General features: G+C 48.0%; 1 protein-coding gene across 8 annotated transcripts in view; it reads left to right on the forward strand.

The window, feature by feature from the left end:
- STAB1 (stabilin 1) overlaps window positions 1-15412 on the forward strand; it is a 231239-nt gene that overhangs the window by 132236 nt on the left and 83591 nt on the right. For all 8 annotated transcript variants that reach the window (XM_025209654.1, XM_025209653.1, XM_025209656.1 and 5 more), the window contains 4 exons: window positions 4142-4187; window positions 5115-5194; window positions 6044-6169; window positions 10638-10711. In XM_025209654.1, the coding sequence (XP_025065439.1) occupies window positions 4142-4187; window positions 5115-5194; window positions 6044-6169; window positions 10638-10711 (326 nt within the window). The remainder of the gene's footprint in view (window positions 1-4141; window positions 4188-5114; window positions 5195-6043; window positions 6170-10637; window positions 10712-15412) is intronic.

Below are 15412 nucleotides of genomic sequence, written 5' to 3' on the forward strand. Positions count from 1 at the left end.
ACTCTTTCCTGCCTATGCAGGGGGTCGGACTCGATGATCTACTGAGGTCCCTTCCGACCCTAACATCTATGAATCTTGTAAGTAGCTTCTCATCTTTGCCACATTTACAGCATTGTTTGTGACAAAACTGTGCATGTGACAGTTGAATTTTTGTACACAGTTTATTACTGCTTTCACTGCCACTTCTTTAAATATTTTACTGTGTGGGCATTTCCCAGTTTATCTATTGTTTCTGAAAGACATGCAACCCCATCTTCTGTTCTCACACAGGCACATATTACTGGATGATTGTGTACATTGCTCCATCCATCAAGGCTTAAACTGGCAAATTTCCCCTCAGTATTTCTTGCACACTGTGCAAGTTTCTTCTCATACACTGTATCTAGTAACCTTTCACCAATGTCTGCTCTGCCAAGGTGGAGTGTAGCCTGGTCGTAAGGACTCAGCCATGTCAATGAAGTGTTTATTGTTAACAATGTGAAAAGGAGAATTTGTGGCATAAATGAACTGAGCAATCTTTTCATCTATGGTGTCTTGTTGGTATTTACTGGTCCTTACTACAAACCCATCCATGGTGGTGGTTTCACTGGATGATTGAAATCTTTTGCTTGCTACTAATACTTTGTAGTCTGAAATACGTTTAATTGCAGCACTACTGCTAAAAGCACCAATGGATGACTGAAGTTGTTGCAGATAAACAGTCAAAGTCTCTTATGCTTAAATGGGATCCTGAAACAAAAATGATTTTTGAATAGTCAGTCTCCTCAGTTCTTTTCACTCTATTATTCAGTTAATCCAGGGGCAGGCAATTTATTTTGGGTGGAGGGCCGCTTACCCAGTTTTGGCAAGCTGTCGAGGGCCGCATGGGTAGCCCCGCCTCTTGACAGGTGCCCCGCCCCCTGGTCACCATCTTGGGACCAATGTCTCAGGGCCAGCACCCATGGGGACCAGAGGGGGGCGCAGGCTGGCAGGGGTCTGTGGAGCTGGGCTGGGCTGCACCAGCAGGGAGAGGGGGGAGCTGGTGCAGCTCCATAGAGCCCCTGCCAACTGGGACCTTATACTCCTGCTGCCCTGCTCTGGGCCCCACCGGTGCTGGCCCCGGGACACTGGTGCAGGCCCCATGCTCCCACTGACTCCCACACCTGCTTACTCCCAGTGCCCCCTCAGCCCTGCGGTACAGGCAGCAGGCAGCGTGCATCCCTGACCCTCTGCTTGCCTGCAGGGGAGGAGCTGGTGCTGAGTGTGGGGAAAAGCGGCCCCTCGCCCACTCCGTGGCTGGCACTCCCTGCTGCAGCTGCTCGCAGCCCATGTGGGGCTGCCTGTACCTGCTCAGGACAGCCTGCCACTGCCACCTCTGTGCTTCCCAGTGTGTGAGCTCTGGGCAGGCAGCAGCAGCAAACACTGCCCGGTGCAGCAAGCACAGGGGTCGCTTTCCTCCACGCTGAGCAGCTGCTGCTGCCACAGTGCATCCCCAACAGGCAAGCCTGTAACCAGTGCAGGGCCCAGGCTGGCAACGGGGGTGGGTTACAAGCTGGTGCTGAGCATGAGGAAAAGCGGCCCTCCCACGGCCAGTGCCCCACACTACAGCTGCTCACAGCCTGTGTGGGGCTGCCTGTGCCTGCTCAGGACAGCCCTGCACGGGCTGTGAGCGGCTGCAACAGGGAGCGCTGGCCATGGGGTTGGGGAGGGGCTGCTTTTCCCAGCGCTCAGCACCAGCTCCTTCCCTGCCCGGGGTCCTTCCCTGTCCTTCCCCCCCTCACCCCCTTACCTGAGTTTCCAGCACCGGTGCAGCCACATGGTCCCAGGCCAGAAGCCCATGCTGGGGCAGCCCCTGCTGTTGCACAAGCCCACTGGGGCTTCCCCTGGGTCCTACTGCCCCTGGCTTCTGTCATTTTTGACAGAAACCAAGGACAAATAAATACTAATTTTGGAAATTTTTTTTAGGGGCCCCGCAGGCCAGATAGAACGGCCTCACAGCCCATATTTTGCCCACCTCTGAGTTAATGGTTTACATTTTTTTCAGCATGGATGCAGATCTGATTCCAAATTACCAAAAAAACTAAGCCTGACTGTACTTAGAGAGCACTTAATTTTGGAGTAAGCCCCATTGAACTCACTGGCACTTCTGTTTTTTGAAAAAACAAGTATAGGATGGAGTTCCCTTGGGAAAACTGAGTTTATGCTGAAGTAAAATGGGGAATATAATTATGGCATCACCATTACGGGCTGGGGCCATGATGTTCCAAAATAAGGGGCATGTATTATGTAATATAAAATAAGAAAATGACACCCAGTGGCAACTGGCAACTTCAGATTTCTCTTATTGCAGCTTTCTGTACTGTAAACTTGGGTGATGGATTCTAAACCTAGTTAACTAATTAAACAAACCATAAGGATTAGCTAAGCTAAACTTTTTTTTTTCTAGCAACATCCAACATAGCAAACAGCTTGGGAATTTGCTTGTGAAGTCACACTTATACTAAAAGGCATAGAGAGAGTCTTGAAGATTGATGCATTGAAAAGTGAATTATTTAATTTACTAACCAGTTGATGCACATTGTTCTCAGACGTATCCACATCTTCATCCACATCATTTTCTCCCAATAAGCAGTTTTCATTATGATGTTTCATTCTTGCAACAAGGCCCTGCATCTCCTTCTTGCACTGCTTACATTTGACACGTTTTCCCTTTTTACCCAGGGAAGGAATTTCTTCAAAATATTCCCAGATAGGGTCTCTCTTATGCCCAGAAGCCATGACAGTTTTTCTGTGGCAAAAATGTGGGGAATATAGGAAGCTGTGTGTGTACTACTGAATAATGTCTTCTCTTTTTCTGTCCAGTCCACTCCACTGTTCCTTTCTACTCTGCCTCCATCCTTTCCTATATTCTCTCTCTGTCTTTAAGACAGTATCTTAACTAATTCCTCTGCCTTGCTTGGCCCAGCTCCACCATCACATTAGCACAGAACAACAACAATCCTATCCAGCCTGTGTCTTTGCACGTGTAACTTTAGTCTGCTGAGAAACAGAAACTGAAAGCCCAGAACTTTCAAGAAGCAAGAGCTGGTAGTTAGCCTGGACAGACAGGCTAAAGCCATTTTCATGAGATGAAAACCTGAAATGAATGTCCATGCTTGATTGGTAGGTAACTCAATGTGTGTGAGTGTGACAGCACCATTAATTCATTGTTATGAGACAGTAAGTGTAGGTTTAGCATGTTTGTGATAGGATTTAATTGCAACTGTTATTTTTTAAGTGAGAGAGAAATTTAGTATATTATTGATGATTTAAATTTTTTAAAATCCGATTTAAATTTTTAAAAATCCAATTTTTTTAGTTTAAAAAAAAAATCATTGATTTTTATCCACCCTGCTGTCTACTCACTCCTGCTCACTTGCTCCAGACCCAGAAATACACTAGTGAGAGTGCTCCAATGTGTCTTCAGCAGCCATTCTTGAGTCCTCACTCTCTGATGTACTTGAGAAGACATACTTCCAAGCAGGGAGCATACAAGCAGGAGGGGGATGGCCAAGGGACACCCTGATGAAGGCATGATGTCACTTTAGTCTAAACATATCCATCAAGTATTTTACCAAGGCAGTGGATTATCTGTGTTTAGAACAGCACCATCCAGGGAAACCTGCAAATCTTTTAAACACAAAAATCAGATAGGTACATCCTATAACTTTCATAAAGGCATTGCTCAAGGCATGTGAACCTTCTACTGTTCTGGTAGAGCTGGTGTCTGCAGATAAATGAGGATCTGAAACTGTCCCCAGGCAGGTCCCTGGCCTCAGCCAACAATAATCTGATAGTCAAAACCCCAACTGGGGTTTTAAAGGTCCCAGCACATGGGGACCCAAGGTTTGGACTGTAGCAGCCCAATTCCTGAGTCCCTATGTGCTGGGACTGTGTTAAAACTCTGTATCCCATCTGGTTGGGAAGCACAGATTTTGAGCCCTATTTTAGGAACTAATAGGATAGACCTGCCTTGAGAAGACCCTTCATGGGTGTGAAGTTCCTCCTTGATAAATCAGGACACCTAAATAATGAGGATGAGTCTTTTTAAGTGCATTTATCCTAGTTCACAGATATGGTATATCTACTATGGAGAGTAAAACTGTTAATTTTTCTCTTGTAGGCATTGGGATTGATTTATGTAATAACACTTGCCATCAAATGGCCAAGTAAGTATAAACAAGTGGCTAGAGACATTTCAAGAATAGAATGTGTTTGTGACTTTTTATATAAAAAGCATTGACTTTTATGTATGCAAAATAGTAGAAGATTGATGTGCAGGCCAGTACCTTCTTATTAATTAAGCACCTACAAAACTAATTGCTGCAAGTTTTAAACTAATTTTGCAGCAGCAAACTGCTTTTTTAAATTAATAGAGTGACATTAGAAGCCAGACTGTTCCTTGGATAAATCATTCTTCATTTGTAGTGCATATTAATTTTAAAATACATCCCCTTTTCATTGACTGGTAAGCTATCTTGCATTTAAAATTGGGTAAACATGTGCCCCAGATGAATTATTAAAGAGTAACTGATGTGTTATTTGTTCACAACGTAACATACTTTGGAGTAACTGTTGTGTCCACTGATACCATAAGATGGACATCTGTTGGCAAACTTAGTATTGAGCTGAAGCACTAACCCATTTCATTTATGCCACTAGACCTGGAACAGGATAATAATGGTGACCTAGAGACAAAAAGGTCTATATCCTATTGTGAATCACCTGATCTATTAAATCCCCCATACTTTCATTGTCTCTCTGATGTAGTGTAATGAAAGCGGGCACTAGAATACATTATGTCTGTAGGCATATGCACTGTTTTTCAAAACTGCTTTATGGTTCTTGTACTAAGCACAGGATTCTTCCATGTAACTGTTAGTCTTTGCATGAAGTATTTGGCTTGGCTTTTGACAGAGTAAAGAAATGCTTACCTACTTGATGTTTCCTTCTTACCTTATAGATTATTTTACTCTTAGCATAGTATTCAGCTGCCATAGCAACTTTATTTAACATACAATATTCCTGAAGCTATTGCTAGCCAAGAGTGATTTAAAAGTGGATTAATTGCTTATTCTTTTCCGTGGTCATTTCAGTTGCATTAATGATTCTGTAGAATCCCTGCCTATTTGCTCCTGCTCTGCTGGATACACTGGAAATGGAACCCATTGTACAGGTATTTCCAGCAAACACATTTGATGTATTTACCCAAAGAGGTAAAACAAATAAATGATCACACAATTCTTCTTTTCAGATTGTAATATTTGTACTTTTTGTGAAATATTGCAACAAAGTATTACTGAGGGCATTTTATGCCAATGTAATTATCATTTTGTGCAAACTAAATTCCTACTGCCTTTAACATGGGCAGAAACTTGCAGGAGGTGCCATTCTTATTATTCAACTGGGCAAAGAGCATGCATATGAAATAGCACTACTAGTTCCAAATAATATCACATATGATAGGCACTAAACAGATGTCAGGTCAATAAAGTGTATATACTTAAATTTTACAAAACCTTGTTCCTCTATTATTTGTTGACTATTTCATGGAAATGCTGCATTGCTCAATAATTACTAGTGAAACAAGAATACCTTCCATTCTATATTCCCCAATTTCAGTGAGATCCTATGTGACTTAGAGGTAAACAAATAATCCACAGGGTATCAAAAAGATTTTAAAATGTTATCTTATAACAGAATCATGTTGTTTCTTTTCCTGATATAATTTTCAATTATTTAGAGCATACACTTAAAATAATAATTCCATGCTCATCAAATATTGATGGTAGCAAGTGCCATAGCTCAACTTTAGTTTTGACCTCATTAGAAAAAATGCTTAAATTTAATGAAGCATGCTGCTGATTTTTCTGATATAATTTGTAGCTATTTACATAGAACAGAAAACTTGAATAGAGCTTCATGCTTCAAAGCAAAAATTGTTAGCAAATCAAATGACTATACTAATAAATTATCATCTTCCATATGAGTTCCATAATGATATTTCCATTGGTTTTGGTTACAGAAATAAATCCATGTACTTTTGATAATGGTGGTTGCTCAATACACGCAACATGTACTAAAGTCTCACCTGGAGAAAAGGTCTGTTCTTGTAAGGCAGGCTACGCTGGAGATGGGACACTCTGTCTGGGTGAGTAGTTCGTTGCTTTATTGCACAGTTCATTAACAGATGGGGTTGAATTACTCTATTACAGTGGTGCTCAACCTTTTGGCTCTGCAAGCCAGATGGGTGGCACAGAACCAGGTTTGAGTCATCTGTGGGCCAGAGCAGGCCCTGGGGTCCAGCACCACCCCTTCCCTGCCCCTTATACCAGGATTGGGCCCTGGGCGTCTGGTACCTCCCTGTCCCATCCCTCTCATGCTAGGATTGACTCCAAGGGGGGGCAGCATTGCCCACTCTTGGCTCTGCATGCTGGGATTGAGTGTTGGATCCAACACACAGTGTCTTTGGCTTGCCATTTATGGATGTGCTTACCATTTTCTAAACTGTTAACTGATTCGCATCACACAATTATAATCAAATTTCAATTCAATTTAAGGGTTAATAGACGATCAGGGCACATCCACACATGCAAGCACATTCACTCGCAGCAGCTCAAATAGAAGTGGTGCAAATTTAAGCCAGGGCTTTTTCCCTCAGAGCATATGCCCGGACATGCACTTTGGTGTGGGGTAAATTGTGCCACTTGGGGCAAAATAACTCTGCCTGGCTTCTCCCAGATCTGCAACCATGGGGAGCTAGAGGCTGGGGCCAGCCCCTGTGGTGACCCTAGCAGTATAAAAATCTGCCCTGTGCTGGCCCCAGCAGTACAAAAAACTGCCCTGGCAAGTAGCTCAGGGCCACTCGCTCTCAGGAGCTTCTGGGGAGGTCCTGGCAGGGCTTCAGAGATGGGCACTGGAGTTTTTCTGGCCAGGATGGCACTGGGTCACTGCAGAGGTTCTGAGCCTCCCCTTGCGGGTTTGGCTGCACAGCCAGGTCCTGATGTTCTGCCTTCAGGCCCTCCAGCGACTGCTGTATGGTGTCATATGGTGTTGCTACGCAACATGGGGCCACCTGGGGCATGCCTTCCTCTGCCACTTCCAGGGGCTCGATACAACTGGCAGCTCCTCAGCCTGCAGGGCTTCTCCCTAAAGGACCTGCAAGGGCTGCCAAAGTTCTACCAGGACCTCCTCTGGGCCTGGCAGCTGATCTCAGCCTCCAGGTCACCTGCAACACTTGCCCAGGGCACCAACCTGTTCGTTCCCTTCCTCTGGAACCCCCAGCTGGAGGTGCTGAAAGCAGAGGCGCCCTGGTTGCGACAGAGGCTGATCCTGGCTGGTGTCACCTATAACAGAGACCTCCTGGAGTATGATAGGCAGGAGTGGGTGGACCCCGCTGTGCTGGCCCGGCACATGGGTCTACCCACGGCATGTGTGACCTGCCATCTGGTCCAGGAAGTGAAATCTGCCCTACCATCCGACGCCTTTGCCTTTGTTGACCAGGTCCTGTGTGGTGACGGTCACCGCCCCCACATGTCCTCCAGCCCACCAGAGTTTGCAGTGGGGCCAGTGCCTCGCCCGGCCTCATGGCACTCTGCACTACACCACCTGACCCAGCTGGAGGACACCAGACCGGTCCGCTTTTCCACCGTCCATTGCCACCACTGCTACCTGCTCGTGTGCCACATGATCCATCATGCCGCCCTCGCATCCCACCCAGACACCAAGTGGCTGAGTCTGTACCCTTCCCTCATCCCGTGTGCCACTGGGGACCTCAGCTGGCAGCTCCTCCATGGAGCTGTTGCCACAGGCGTGTATGTGGCGAGCTTCACAGACACCCTGGTCTCCTGCCCCTTCTGCCGGCAGAGGGAGACCCTCGCACACATGACCCTTGAGTGCGCCAGGCTGCAGCCCCTCCACCTCCAGAACCTCCTCCTGAGGTTCTGGTTGAATTTTACCCCCTACCTTTTTGTTTTTGGTCACCCCATCCATGGCCCCACCAAGTCCTGGGACCTCCTGGTCAGCCTTCTCCTGGCCCTGGCCAAGTGGGCCCTGTACTTGACCAGTAAGGAGGCTCTGGCTGGGAAGGTGCTCGAAGACTGCGGGGCCACTTTCCTCTCACTTATCCGAGCACATTTCCAGGCAGAGCACCAGTGGGCGGTGTCCATCAGCTCCTTGGATGCATTTTAGGACCAGTGGATGCAGCCTGGGGGGCCCTGCTTGTTGTCCCCTTCTGGAGAACTTCTTTTCACATTTTCACCCCCTAACCCCCCCACATCACTCCTATCCTGTTTTTTTCCTTAGTTGTCCCACAAAATCAGTTGTTCCATTTGTCCATTAGCTCCCATATAGTGGGTGCTACTAGTTTACTGGGTGGGCCTTAGAGCCCATGGCAATTTTGAATGGACAAATAGACAGGAGCTTCTGGGGCCCAGCCAATTGGTACCTGGGGACACTACCCCTTGTGCCAGATGGACTGCTGAAGCAGCTCTGAGAGTTCCCTGCACCCTCTACCCACTGCACCAGTCTGACTGTGGGGGCTGCTGCCTGGCTGTGACCTGCTGCCACCTGCGACAGCATGTGGCCCCAAGGTTGCACACCTGCCAGACCCGGATGGGGACTGGACAGTAGAGGTATCTGCCCCTCTGGGCCAGCTGCCAGTGGCCTCTGGCTGCACAGTTGGCCTTTGTGGCACTACTGCCATGTGTGCCCCTGCCTGGCCCTGTGGGCAGCTATTGCCCAGAAGATGTTCTCTGTGTGGTGGCCTGCTTTGAACTGTCAAAGCATGTCCTCCTGGCCCCAAGTGGCCAGAAGGTCAGCCACCTCCATCTGGGTCCTGGGTGCTGGCTCTGAGAAGGCCCCTCTGCCTGGGTACTGTCACTTGCCTGACTAGCAGGAATTCTGGTGTTCCCTGTTTAAAAACTGAAAAATTCCAGATAAAAAAATCCCAAAGTCACTCTGTAAAGTACCCCGAAATCCATGCTCTTCCACAATTAAAACAAAAGAGTGCTATAGATATAGAGACAGACAGACATATAGATATAGAGTGATCAGTTGAGCAATATTTTATTGATATATCTACAATGTTAAAGCAATTTGGAAGCCTACCAGTGCCTCTGTAAAATGAATTCTAAATACCTATATGTTTTGCTGTTTGCCTTTGGCTTTCTTATCATAGAGCAGTTAGAGCTCCCCCTGACCCCTTCACTCACCAGGATGCGGGGACAACTGCCCTGTAGCTACAGCTCCTGTCTGGTAGCTGGGCACACAGTGTGTGCTGGGGAGATGTGGGGTTTGCGGAAGTGGGGAGGGAAGGGGAGTCGGGGGATGTGGGGGACCGTGGGGTGTGTAGATAGGTGTGGGTGGATCGTGAGAGGACTGTGGGGGGCAGCTGCTCAGGAGGGGTGGGTCCTCTGTCCCATGCAGGGTGCAGCCCCCCCCTCACAGCTCACGGACTGCCCCCCCACAGGGGCCACAGCCCCCCCACAGGGCCCCAGTGCCCCTCACCCAGTCCCCCAGCCCCAGCACTTAAAAAAAAAAAATACACCTGTACACACCGGAAGTAGCAGCAGCTGTGGGGGCTCTGGGGCCTCCTGGCAGAACCCCCCCACCCAGCCCCAACTCCCCGATCACTATGTGGAAAATACTACTATTTAGCTTTTATATCACTGGACAAATTCAAATAGCTTGCTCACACATGTGCACATGCATACACACAGATACGTATACACACTCACATGCGCACATGTGCACACATGCAGCGTGCATGCTCACACATGTGCACACACATGCATATGCGTACATGCACATGCTCACATGCGTGCACACACACATGCACCTACAGTCTCATGTACTTACACATGCATGCCAACACGCATATACACCCACACACACATATACCCACACGCATACCCATGCACGCACACAACACAGACACACACACGCACATATACATACGCACAGCGATAAAGGGTGCCTCAATATGTGCAGGGGGATTACTGCTCCCATACAAGTAATCAAGTTTGCTGGATCCTGTTAATTATCATGCTGCGGCAGCCTCTGTGTCTCATGTATCAGCATCCCTACATTTCAAAGTGATGGTGGGGACTCATTAATTAAAGCTTTTCGAATGAGCTTTAATTAGAGCACCCCTGCCACCATTTTGAAGTGCAGGGATGCTTATACATGAGAGACTGTGGGTGCTTTAATTAGGGTGGCTCTCAGAGCCACTTTAAAGCACCCCCCTACCACCGCCTCCCCTGAAACATGTGAAGATGCCCAGTATGAGTTGCTTGAGATAATACAGCAAGACCAGAATAGACCTTGAACAAGAACTCAGAACCTCTTTGCTCCCTGATGTAAAATTTAAACAACATGTCTACATTGTTTTTCATGACACAGGATTTTTCAAGCAAATTTTCAAGACAAAAAGGGTTCTGCTGAATGAACCCATTTCTAGTTCCTCTGTTACTATCCTCTCAAAGTCACTGCTGAAGTGAGTTGCCTCCATGGCAGTGTACTTCCACATAGAGAGATGTCTCTTTCTTGTTTCCCTATAATGTTTTTGGTTCTTTAATTACTTGTTACTTTGGTAATTTGGCTGTGATCTCTTTATGCAGAAGTTGACCTCTGTCTGGAGGACAATGGAGGATGCCATGCTAAGGCAGAGTGTTCAAAAGCAGGCCCAAATAAGGTAAGCAAAGCACATGAGTTCAGATGTAACTTTATTTCAGGGTCCTCAATAATTTTTAATTTTAGGAATATTTTACATTTCTTACAGAATCATAAAGTTAGGCTTGGAAGGGACTTCAGGAGGTCATCTAATCCAACCTCCTACTCAAAGCAGGACTATTCCCAAATATATCATCCCAGCCAAGGCTTTGTCCACCTGGGAGCTAACTCAGGCCTCAGGCATCTTCAGACATACCAGGACCTCATTCTCCCTCACGCCTCTCACTAGGTCTCACTTGCTCAGGCATTGGACCCTCCTGGCCCCTGTGCTGTTGCCCAAGTCTCACTCTCAGGCTCTGGGCCTCAGGCCCTCCCTGTTGTTGCCTAAGCCTGTTGCTTTTCTGACAAGGTGTGCTCCCTTAGCCTTTCTCCTCCGCAGGGTCACCTGCAAGGCAGCAGGGGCTGAAGCTTTATGGCACCCCATGTTAGCTGTTCACTAGAGAAGCACTGGTGTGGCATTTCCTGAGGACTGCCCTGACACTAGCAGCCTCACCACACCATCCTCCCCAGCAGGGTATAGTTTAGGTCTTTCCCCAGAACCAACTGTAGGCCTACCTGCCCTGGTCTTTCCTCACCCTTCTAGGCTCCTGGATGTTCTCCCTGGGCTCCCCGCTCCTGGGGCACACTGTTGAAGCCTCCAACTCCTCACATGCCCCCTGTCACTGGTCCAACTTACTCCAACCCCCTTATGGGATTCCTCCCATCCAGAGGTTGTACTTCAACCTCCTTCATAACAGCCTGCATGTTAATTGAACTCCCATCCTCTTTTAGCAGTGATGTCCCCCACATCAAAGGGACCTTCAGCCTCTCTTAGACTCTATCCCCACCTCCAGGCTACTTGGTATGCCAGATAGCTCTCTGGGGGTGATAGGGAGTGGTGCAGTTGTTATTAATCTCCAAAAGGTTGCATATGTGATTGAATAGTTGCTATTCAAAATTTCTCCCCTGGTTGGCATGGAGGGATTGAGGTGTATCATGGCAGCGCACAAATTTCTCGATGAAAATCTTTGCCACCGTCTGGGCCTCCTGATCAGAGAGGGGATAGGCTTCCACCCTCTTGGAGAAGTAGTCAGCCACTACCAAGACATACTTGTTTCCACATGGTGTAGTGGGAAGGGGGCCCAGGATATCCATGGCTATCTTCTCCAGGGGTCATCTAGCCTGCGTGGAAACCACGGGGACTCTGGTATTACTTCTCGCCCCTTTGCACATGCCACACATTTCACATGATCTGCACCAGTCCACTACAGATTGCCTCTAGCCTAACCAGAAATACCAGACCTGGACTTTACAAGAGACCTTCTCTATGCCCAGATGTCCTCTGGTATTAGAATCATGCAGGTCTTGCAGGATTGTCAGTATCTCCTGTTCTGGCACCACTAGCTGGGTGCACTCAGGTCCTTGGGCAGACCTGGGAAGCTTTTGCACTCGGACTCCTTGCCTAATGCTTAGTTCAGGCCACACTGCCTGGTATTGCTTTAAGTAGGGATGATATTGCCCCTCTTCAGGAAACTCCTTGCTCTCATGTTCCTTCCACCGTGTCAGTTGTTTGATGTCAGCATCCTTCTGTTGTTTTTCCCACCAATCTTCCCTCACATCTGGGGCTGGTTCACTCTTGGCTGTCCCAGTGGTTGGTAGTGGTTGTAGGGCCACTGTGGCTGCTCCAGGGTCGCCTTCCATTGTGATGGGTCCACAGAACAAAACATTAGCGTTTGATGGCTGCCCCTTGGGGTGATGTCCCACCTGGTAGTTGGACACTTCTGGCTGCTCCTGTGCTTCGCTCTTGGCTACCTCTGCTATTGATAGTGTCTGTATCCCCACTGCCTCACCCTCCAGTCGACTCTCTACCAGGTGAGGCCTACGGGATCACACATCAGCATTCTGGTGCTGTTGCCCTGGGCAACGCAGTATATGGTAGTTGAACTCCACTAGCCATTCTAGCCACCTGGCCAGTTGTCCTTCGGGTTGTTGAAAATTGTGCAGTCACTGGAGAGAGCTATGGTCTGTTCTTAGCGTGAAGTGCCTTCCCAGGAGGAAGTGTCGGAAGTGCTTTGTTAATGCCACTATGGAAAGCAATTCCTTTCTGGTGGATACATATTAGCATTCAGCTTTGTTTAGGGTTTGGCTGGCGTAGGCTATTACCCTTTCTTCTCCTTCTTCAACTTCTGACGACACAGCTCCAATGCCCACATCACTTGCATGAGTATCCATCACGAAAGGTAACTGAGGGCCAGGGTATGCTAGAACAGGGGATGACATTAACCTTTGCTTGAGCTCCTGGAAGGCATCTTGGCATTCCCTTGTCCACATGAACTTTGCCTTATCAGAGAGTTTATGCAAGGGGCTTGCAATGGTAGCAAAACCCGCCACAAATCTCCTGTAGTAGGAGGCTAGACCCAAAAAGCTGCACAATTCTTTCACATTTCGGGGTACTGGCCAAGTCTTAATGGTCTCCGCCTTCCCTGGGTCTGGGCCTACCCACTCTGTGGAGATCGCATGTCCCATAAAATTCACTTCCCTGCAGAACAGCTGATACTTGGTGGGCTTAATCTTCAGATTGGCCTCTCTCAGCCTCTCGAGTACAGCTTTCAGTTTCTGCAGGTGCTTCTGAAAAGTTCATCCTATTATGACGATATCATCCAGGTAGACCAAGCAGGAGGTCCCTTGTAAATCTGCTAATATGATATCCATCAGTGTCTGAAATGTACCAGGAGCATTGCACAACCCAAAGGGCATAATGTTAAACTCAAAAAGCCCCTTCTTGGTGTAGAAGGCTGTCTTAGCTCTGTCTTCCAGGTGTACTTTCACCTGCCAGTACCAACTAGCTAGGTCAAAGGTGGAGAACCATCAGGCTCTGGCCAGGAGGTTCAGTGTATCATCAATTTGAGGTAGGCATCCTTAACAGTAACGTTATTCAGTTTGCAGTAATCCACACAAACCCGCATGTCACCACCTTTCTTCCTCACAAGCACCACGGGGGCAGCCTATGGGTTGGCAGAGGGCCTGATAACCCCTTTCCTTCATCTCTTGTAGTTGCTGGTCAAATTCTCACTGGAAATAAATGGGTACCCTTCAGGGCCCCTGTTTGATGGGTCTGGCACTGCTCATGTCAATCCAGCGCTTTGTTAAACCTGTCCGGCCTAGATCATGGTCCCCCAGGCTGAATACGCTGGCATACTCCAGTAGCACCTCTTGCACTGCCTCTTCTTGTTCTGGTTCCAGGCCATGATGGTTTAGCTTGAACTCACACTTCAGTCATCCTGCAGTCCACTGGAGGTTCTCATCTGGCTCCCCACGGTGATAGTTTTTGTCCACACTCAGTGCTCATATAGCAGCTGACCACTGAGTCGCAGGGTCTCCTTGCAGGACAGCTATGCCAGTTTCAAATGTCCCAATTACAGTACCCTGATATGCAACCTGAGGCTCTGCTGACATATTGGCTATGCATACTGGAATTTCACCCCAGTGGCTCTTAACCATTGCAGTTCCCACTAGGAGCCCCAATTCCTTGTTAGGCTTCGGTTCAAACAAACCCTCCTCATCCTTGTGGCACCATCCCTTCAATCTGCCCATGATCATCATTTCACTTCTAGGAGGTACTATCCAACTCTCCTCCACTGCCACGTCACACACTTCATTTTGACTATCTGTAATGTACAGGGGAAAACATCAGCCCAGCAAGGAAAAGGAACAGTCAGCAAAGTTTATGGTGACTTTGAATTGTTCTACCAAGTCAATTCCCAAAAAGGCATTTTGCCTGGCATCTTCCAATACAAGGAACGTGCATGGAAGCCACAGGTCTTGGAAGTAGATGGTTGTACCCCACTCCCCCAGTATTGGGAGTGTTTTCCCATTAGCTGCCTTGACTACTAGACTACAGGGTCGTAGGCCACTTTGTATCCCGGTTGTAGCTTGTGCCCATACTTGGTGATATACAAGGGATACCTGGGCACCTGAATCTAGGAGAAATTGGCAAGGGACCCTTCCTAGCTTTCCTTCCAGGTAATACCCCAAACCAGCAGACTTAATGACTACTAGATCCTCTTGTGGGTCTCAGGTTGTATCAGCAGTGGATGGGCCCTTCTCCACTGCCTGCCTCAGTTTCCCTGCCTGGGACACCACCTTCTCTCTGGACAGTCCCTCCAGAAATGGTCATGGTCACCACAGTGCCAGCACCTACCAGCAGTTTCTTGTCGTAACTCCAGTTGCTGTGTTCCAGGCAGGCCCCCACTGCCACATCTGCTTGGGCCCTGACTTTCCAGAGCTTCGTGGAGTTTGTCCATTCCACCCTCAAGGTTCTGCATAGTCTCCATTATTGCTTGCAGGACTGACAGTTCTGGGGTCAGGGTGTTCGCTGCTGGCTCATCTCCTCTCGTATGTACATGTACTCTGGGCTTATTGCCTTTGGGAGTCGGGCCCTGTATCCTCTCTGCCAGCTCCAAGTTAGTGGCAAGGTGTATGGCTGCCTCCAGGCTCTGGGGTCTTTCTAGCCAACGCTGCGCCTTTGCCTCCCCACTGCAGGCATGTTGGATGAAATGGTCTCGGGCCAGTGTGTCATGTACGTCTGAGCTAAACTGCAGGAAGGCCTTTATGGCTAATTGTTTGAGAGCTAGGCCAAAGTCCTGGGCCGACTCACTGGGTGACCTTACTTGCTCTTCCCTAC

This window comes from Alligator sinensis, unplaced genomic scaffold (assembly GCF_000455745.1).
Source record: "Alligator sinensis unplaced genomic scaffold, ASM45574v1 scaffold487_1, whole genome shotgun sequence".
Lineage (NCBI taxonomy): Eukaryota > Metazoa > Chordata > Crocodylia > Alligatoridae > Alligator > Alligator sinensis.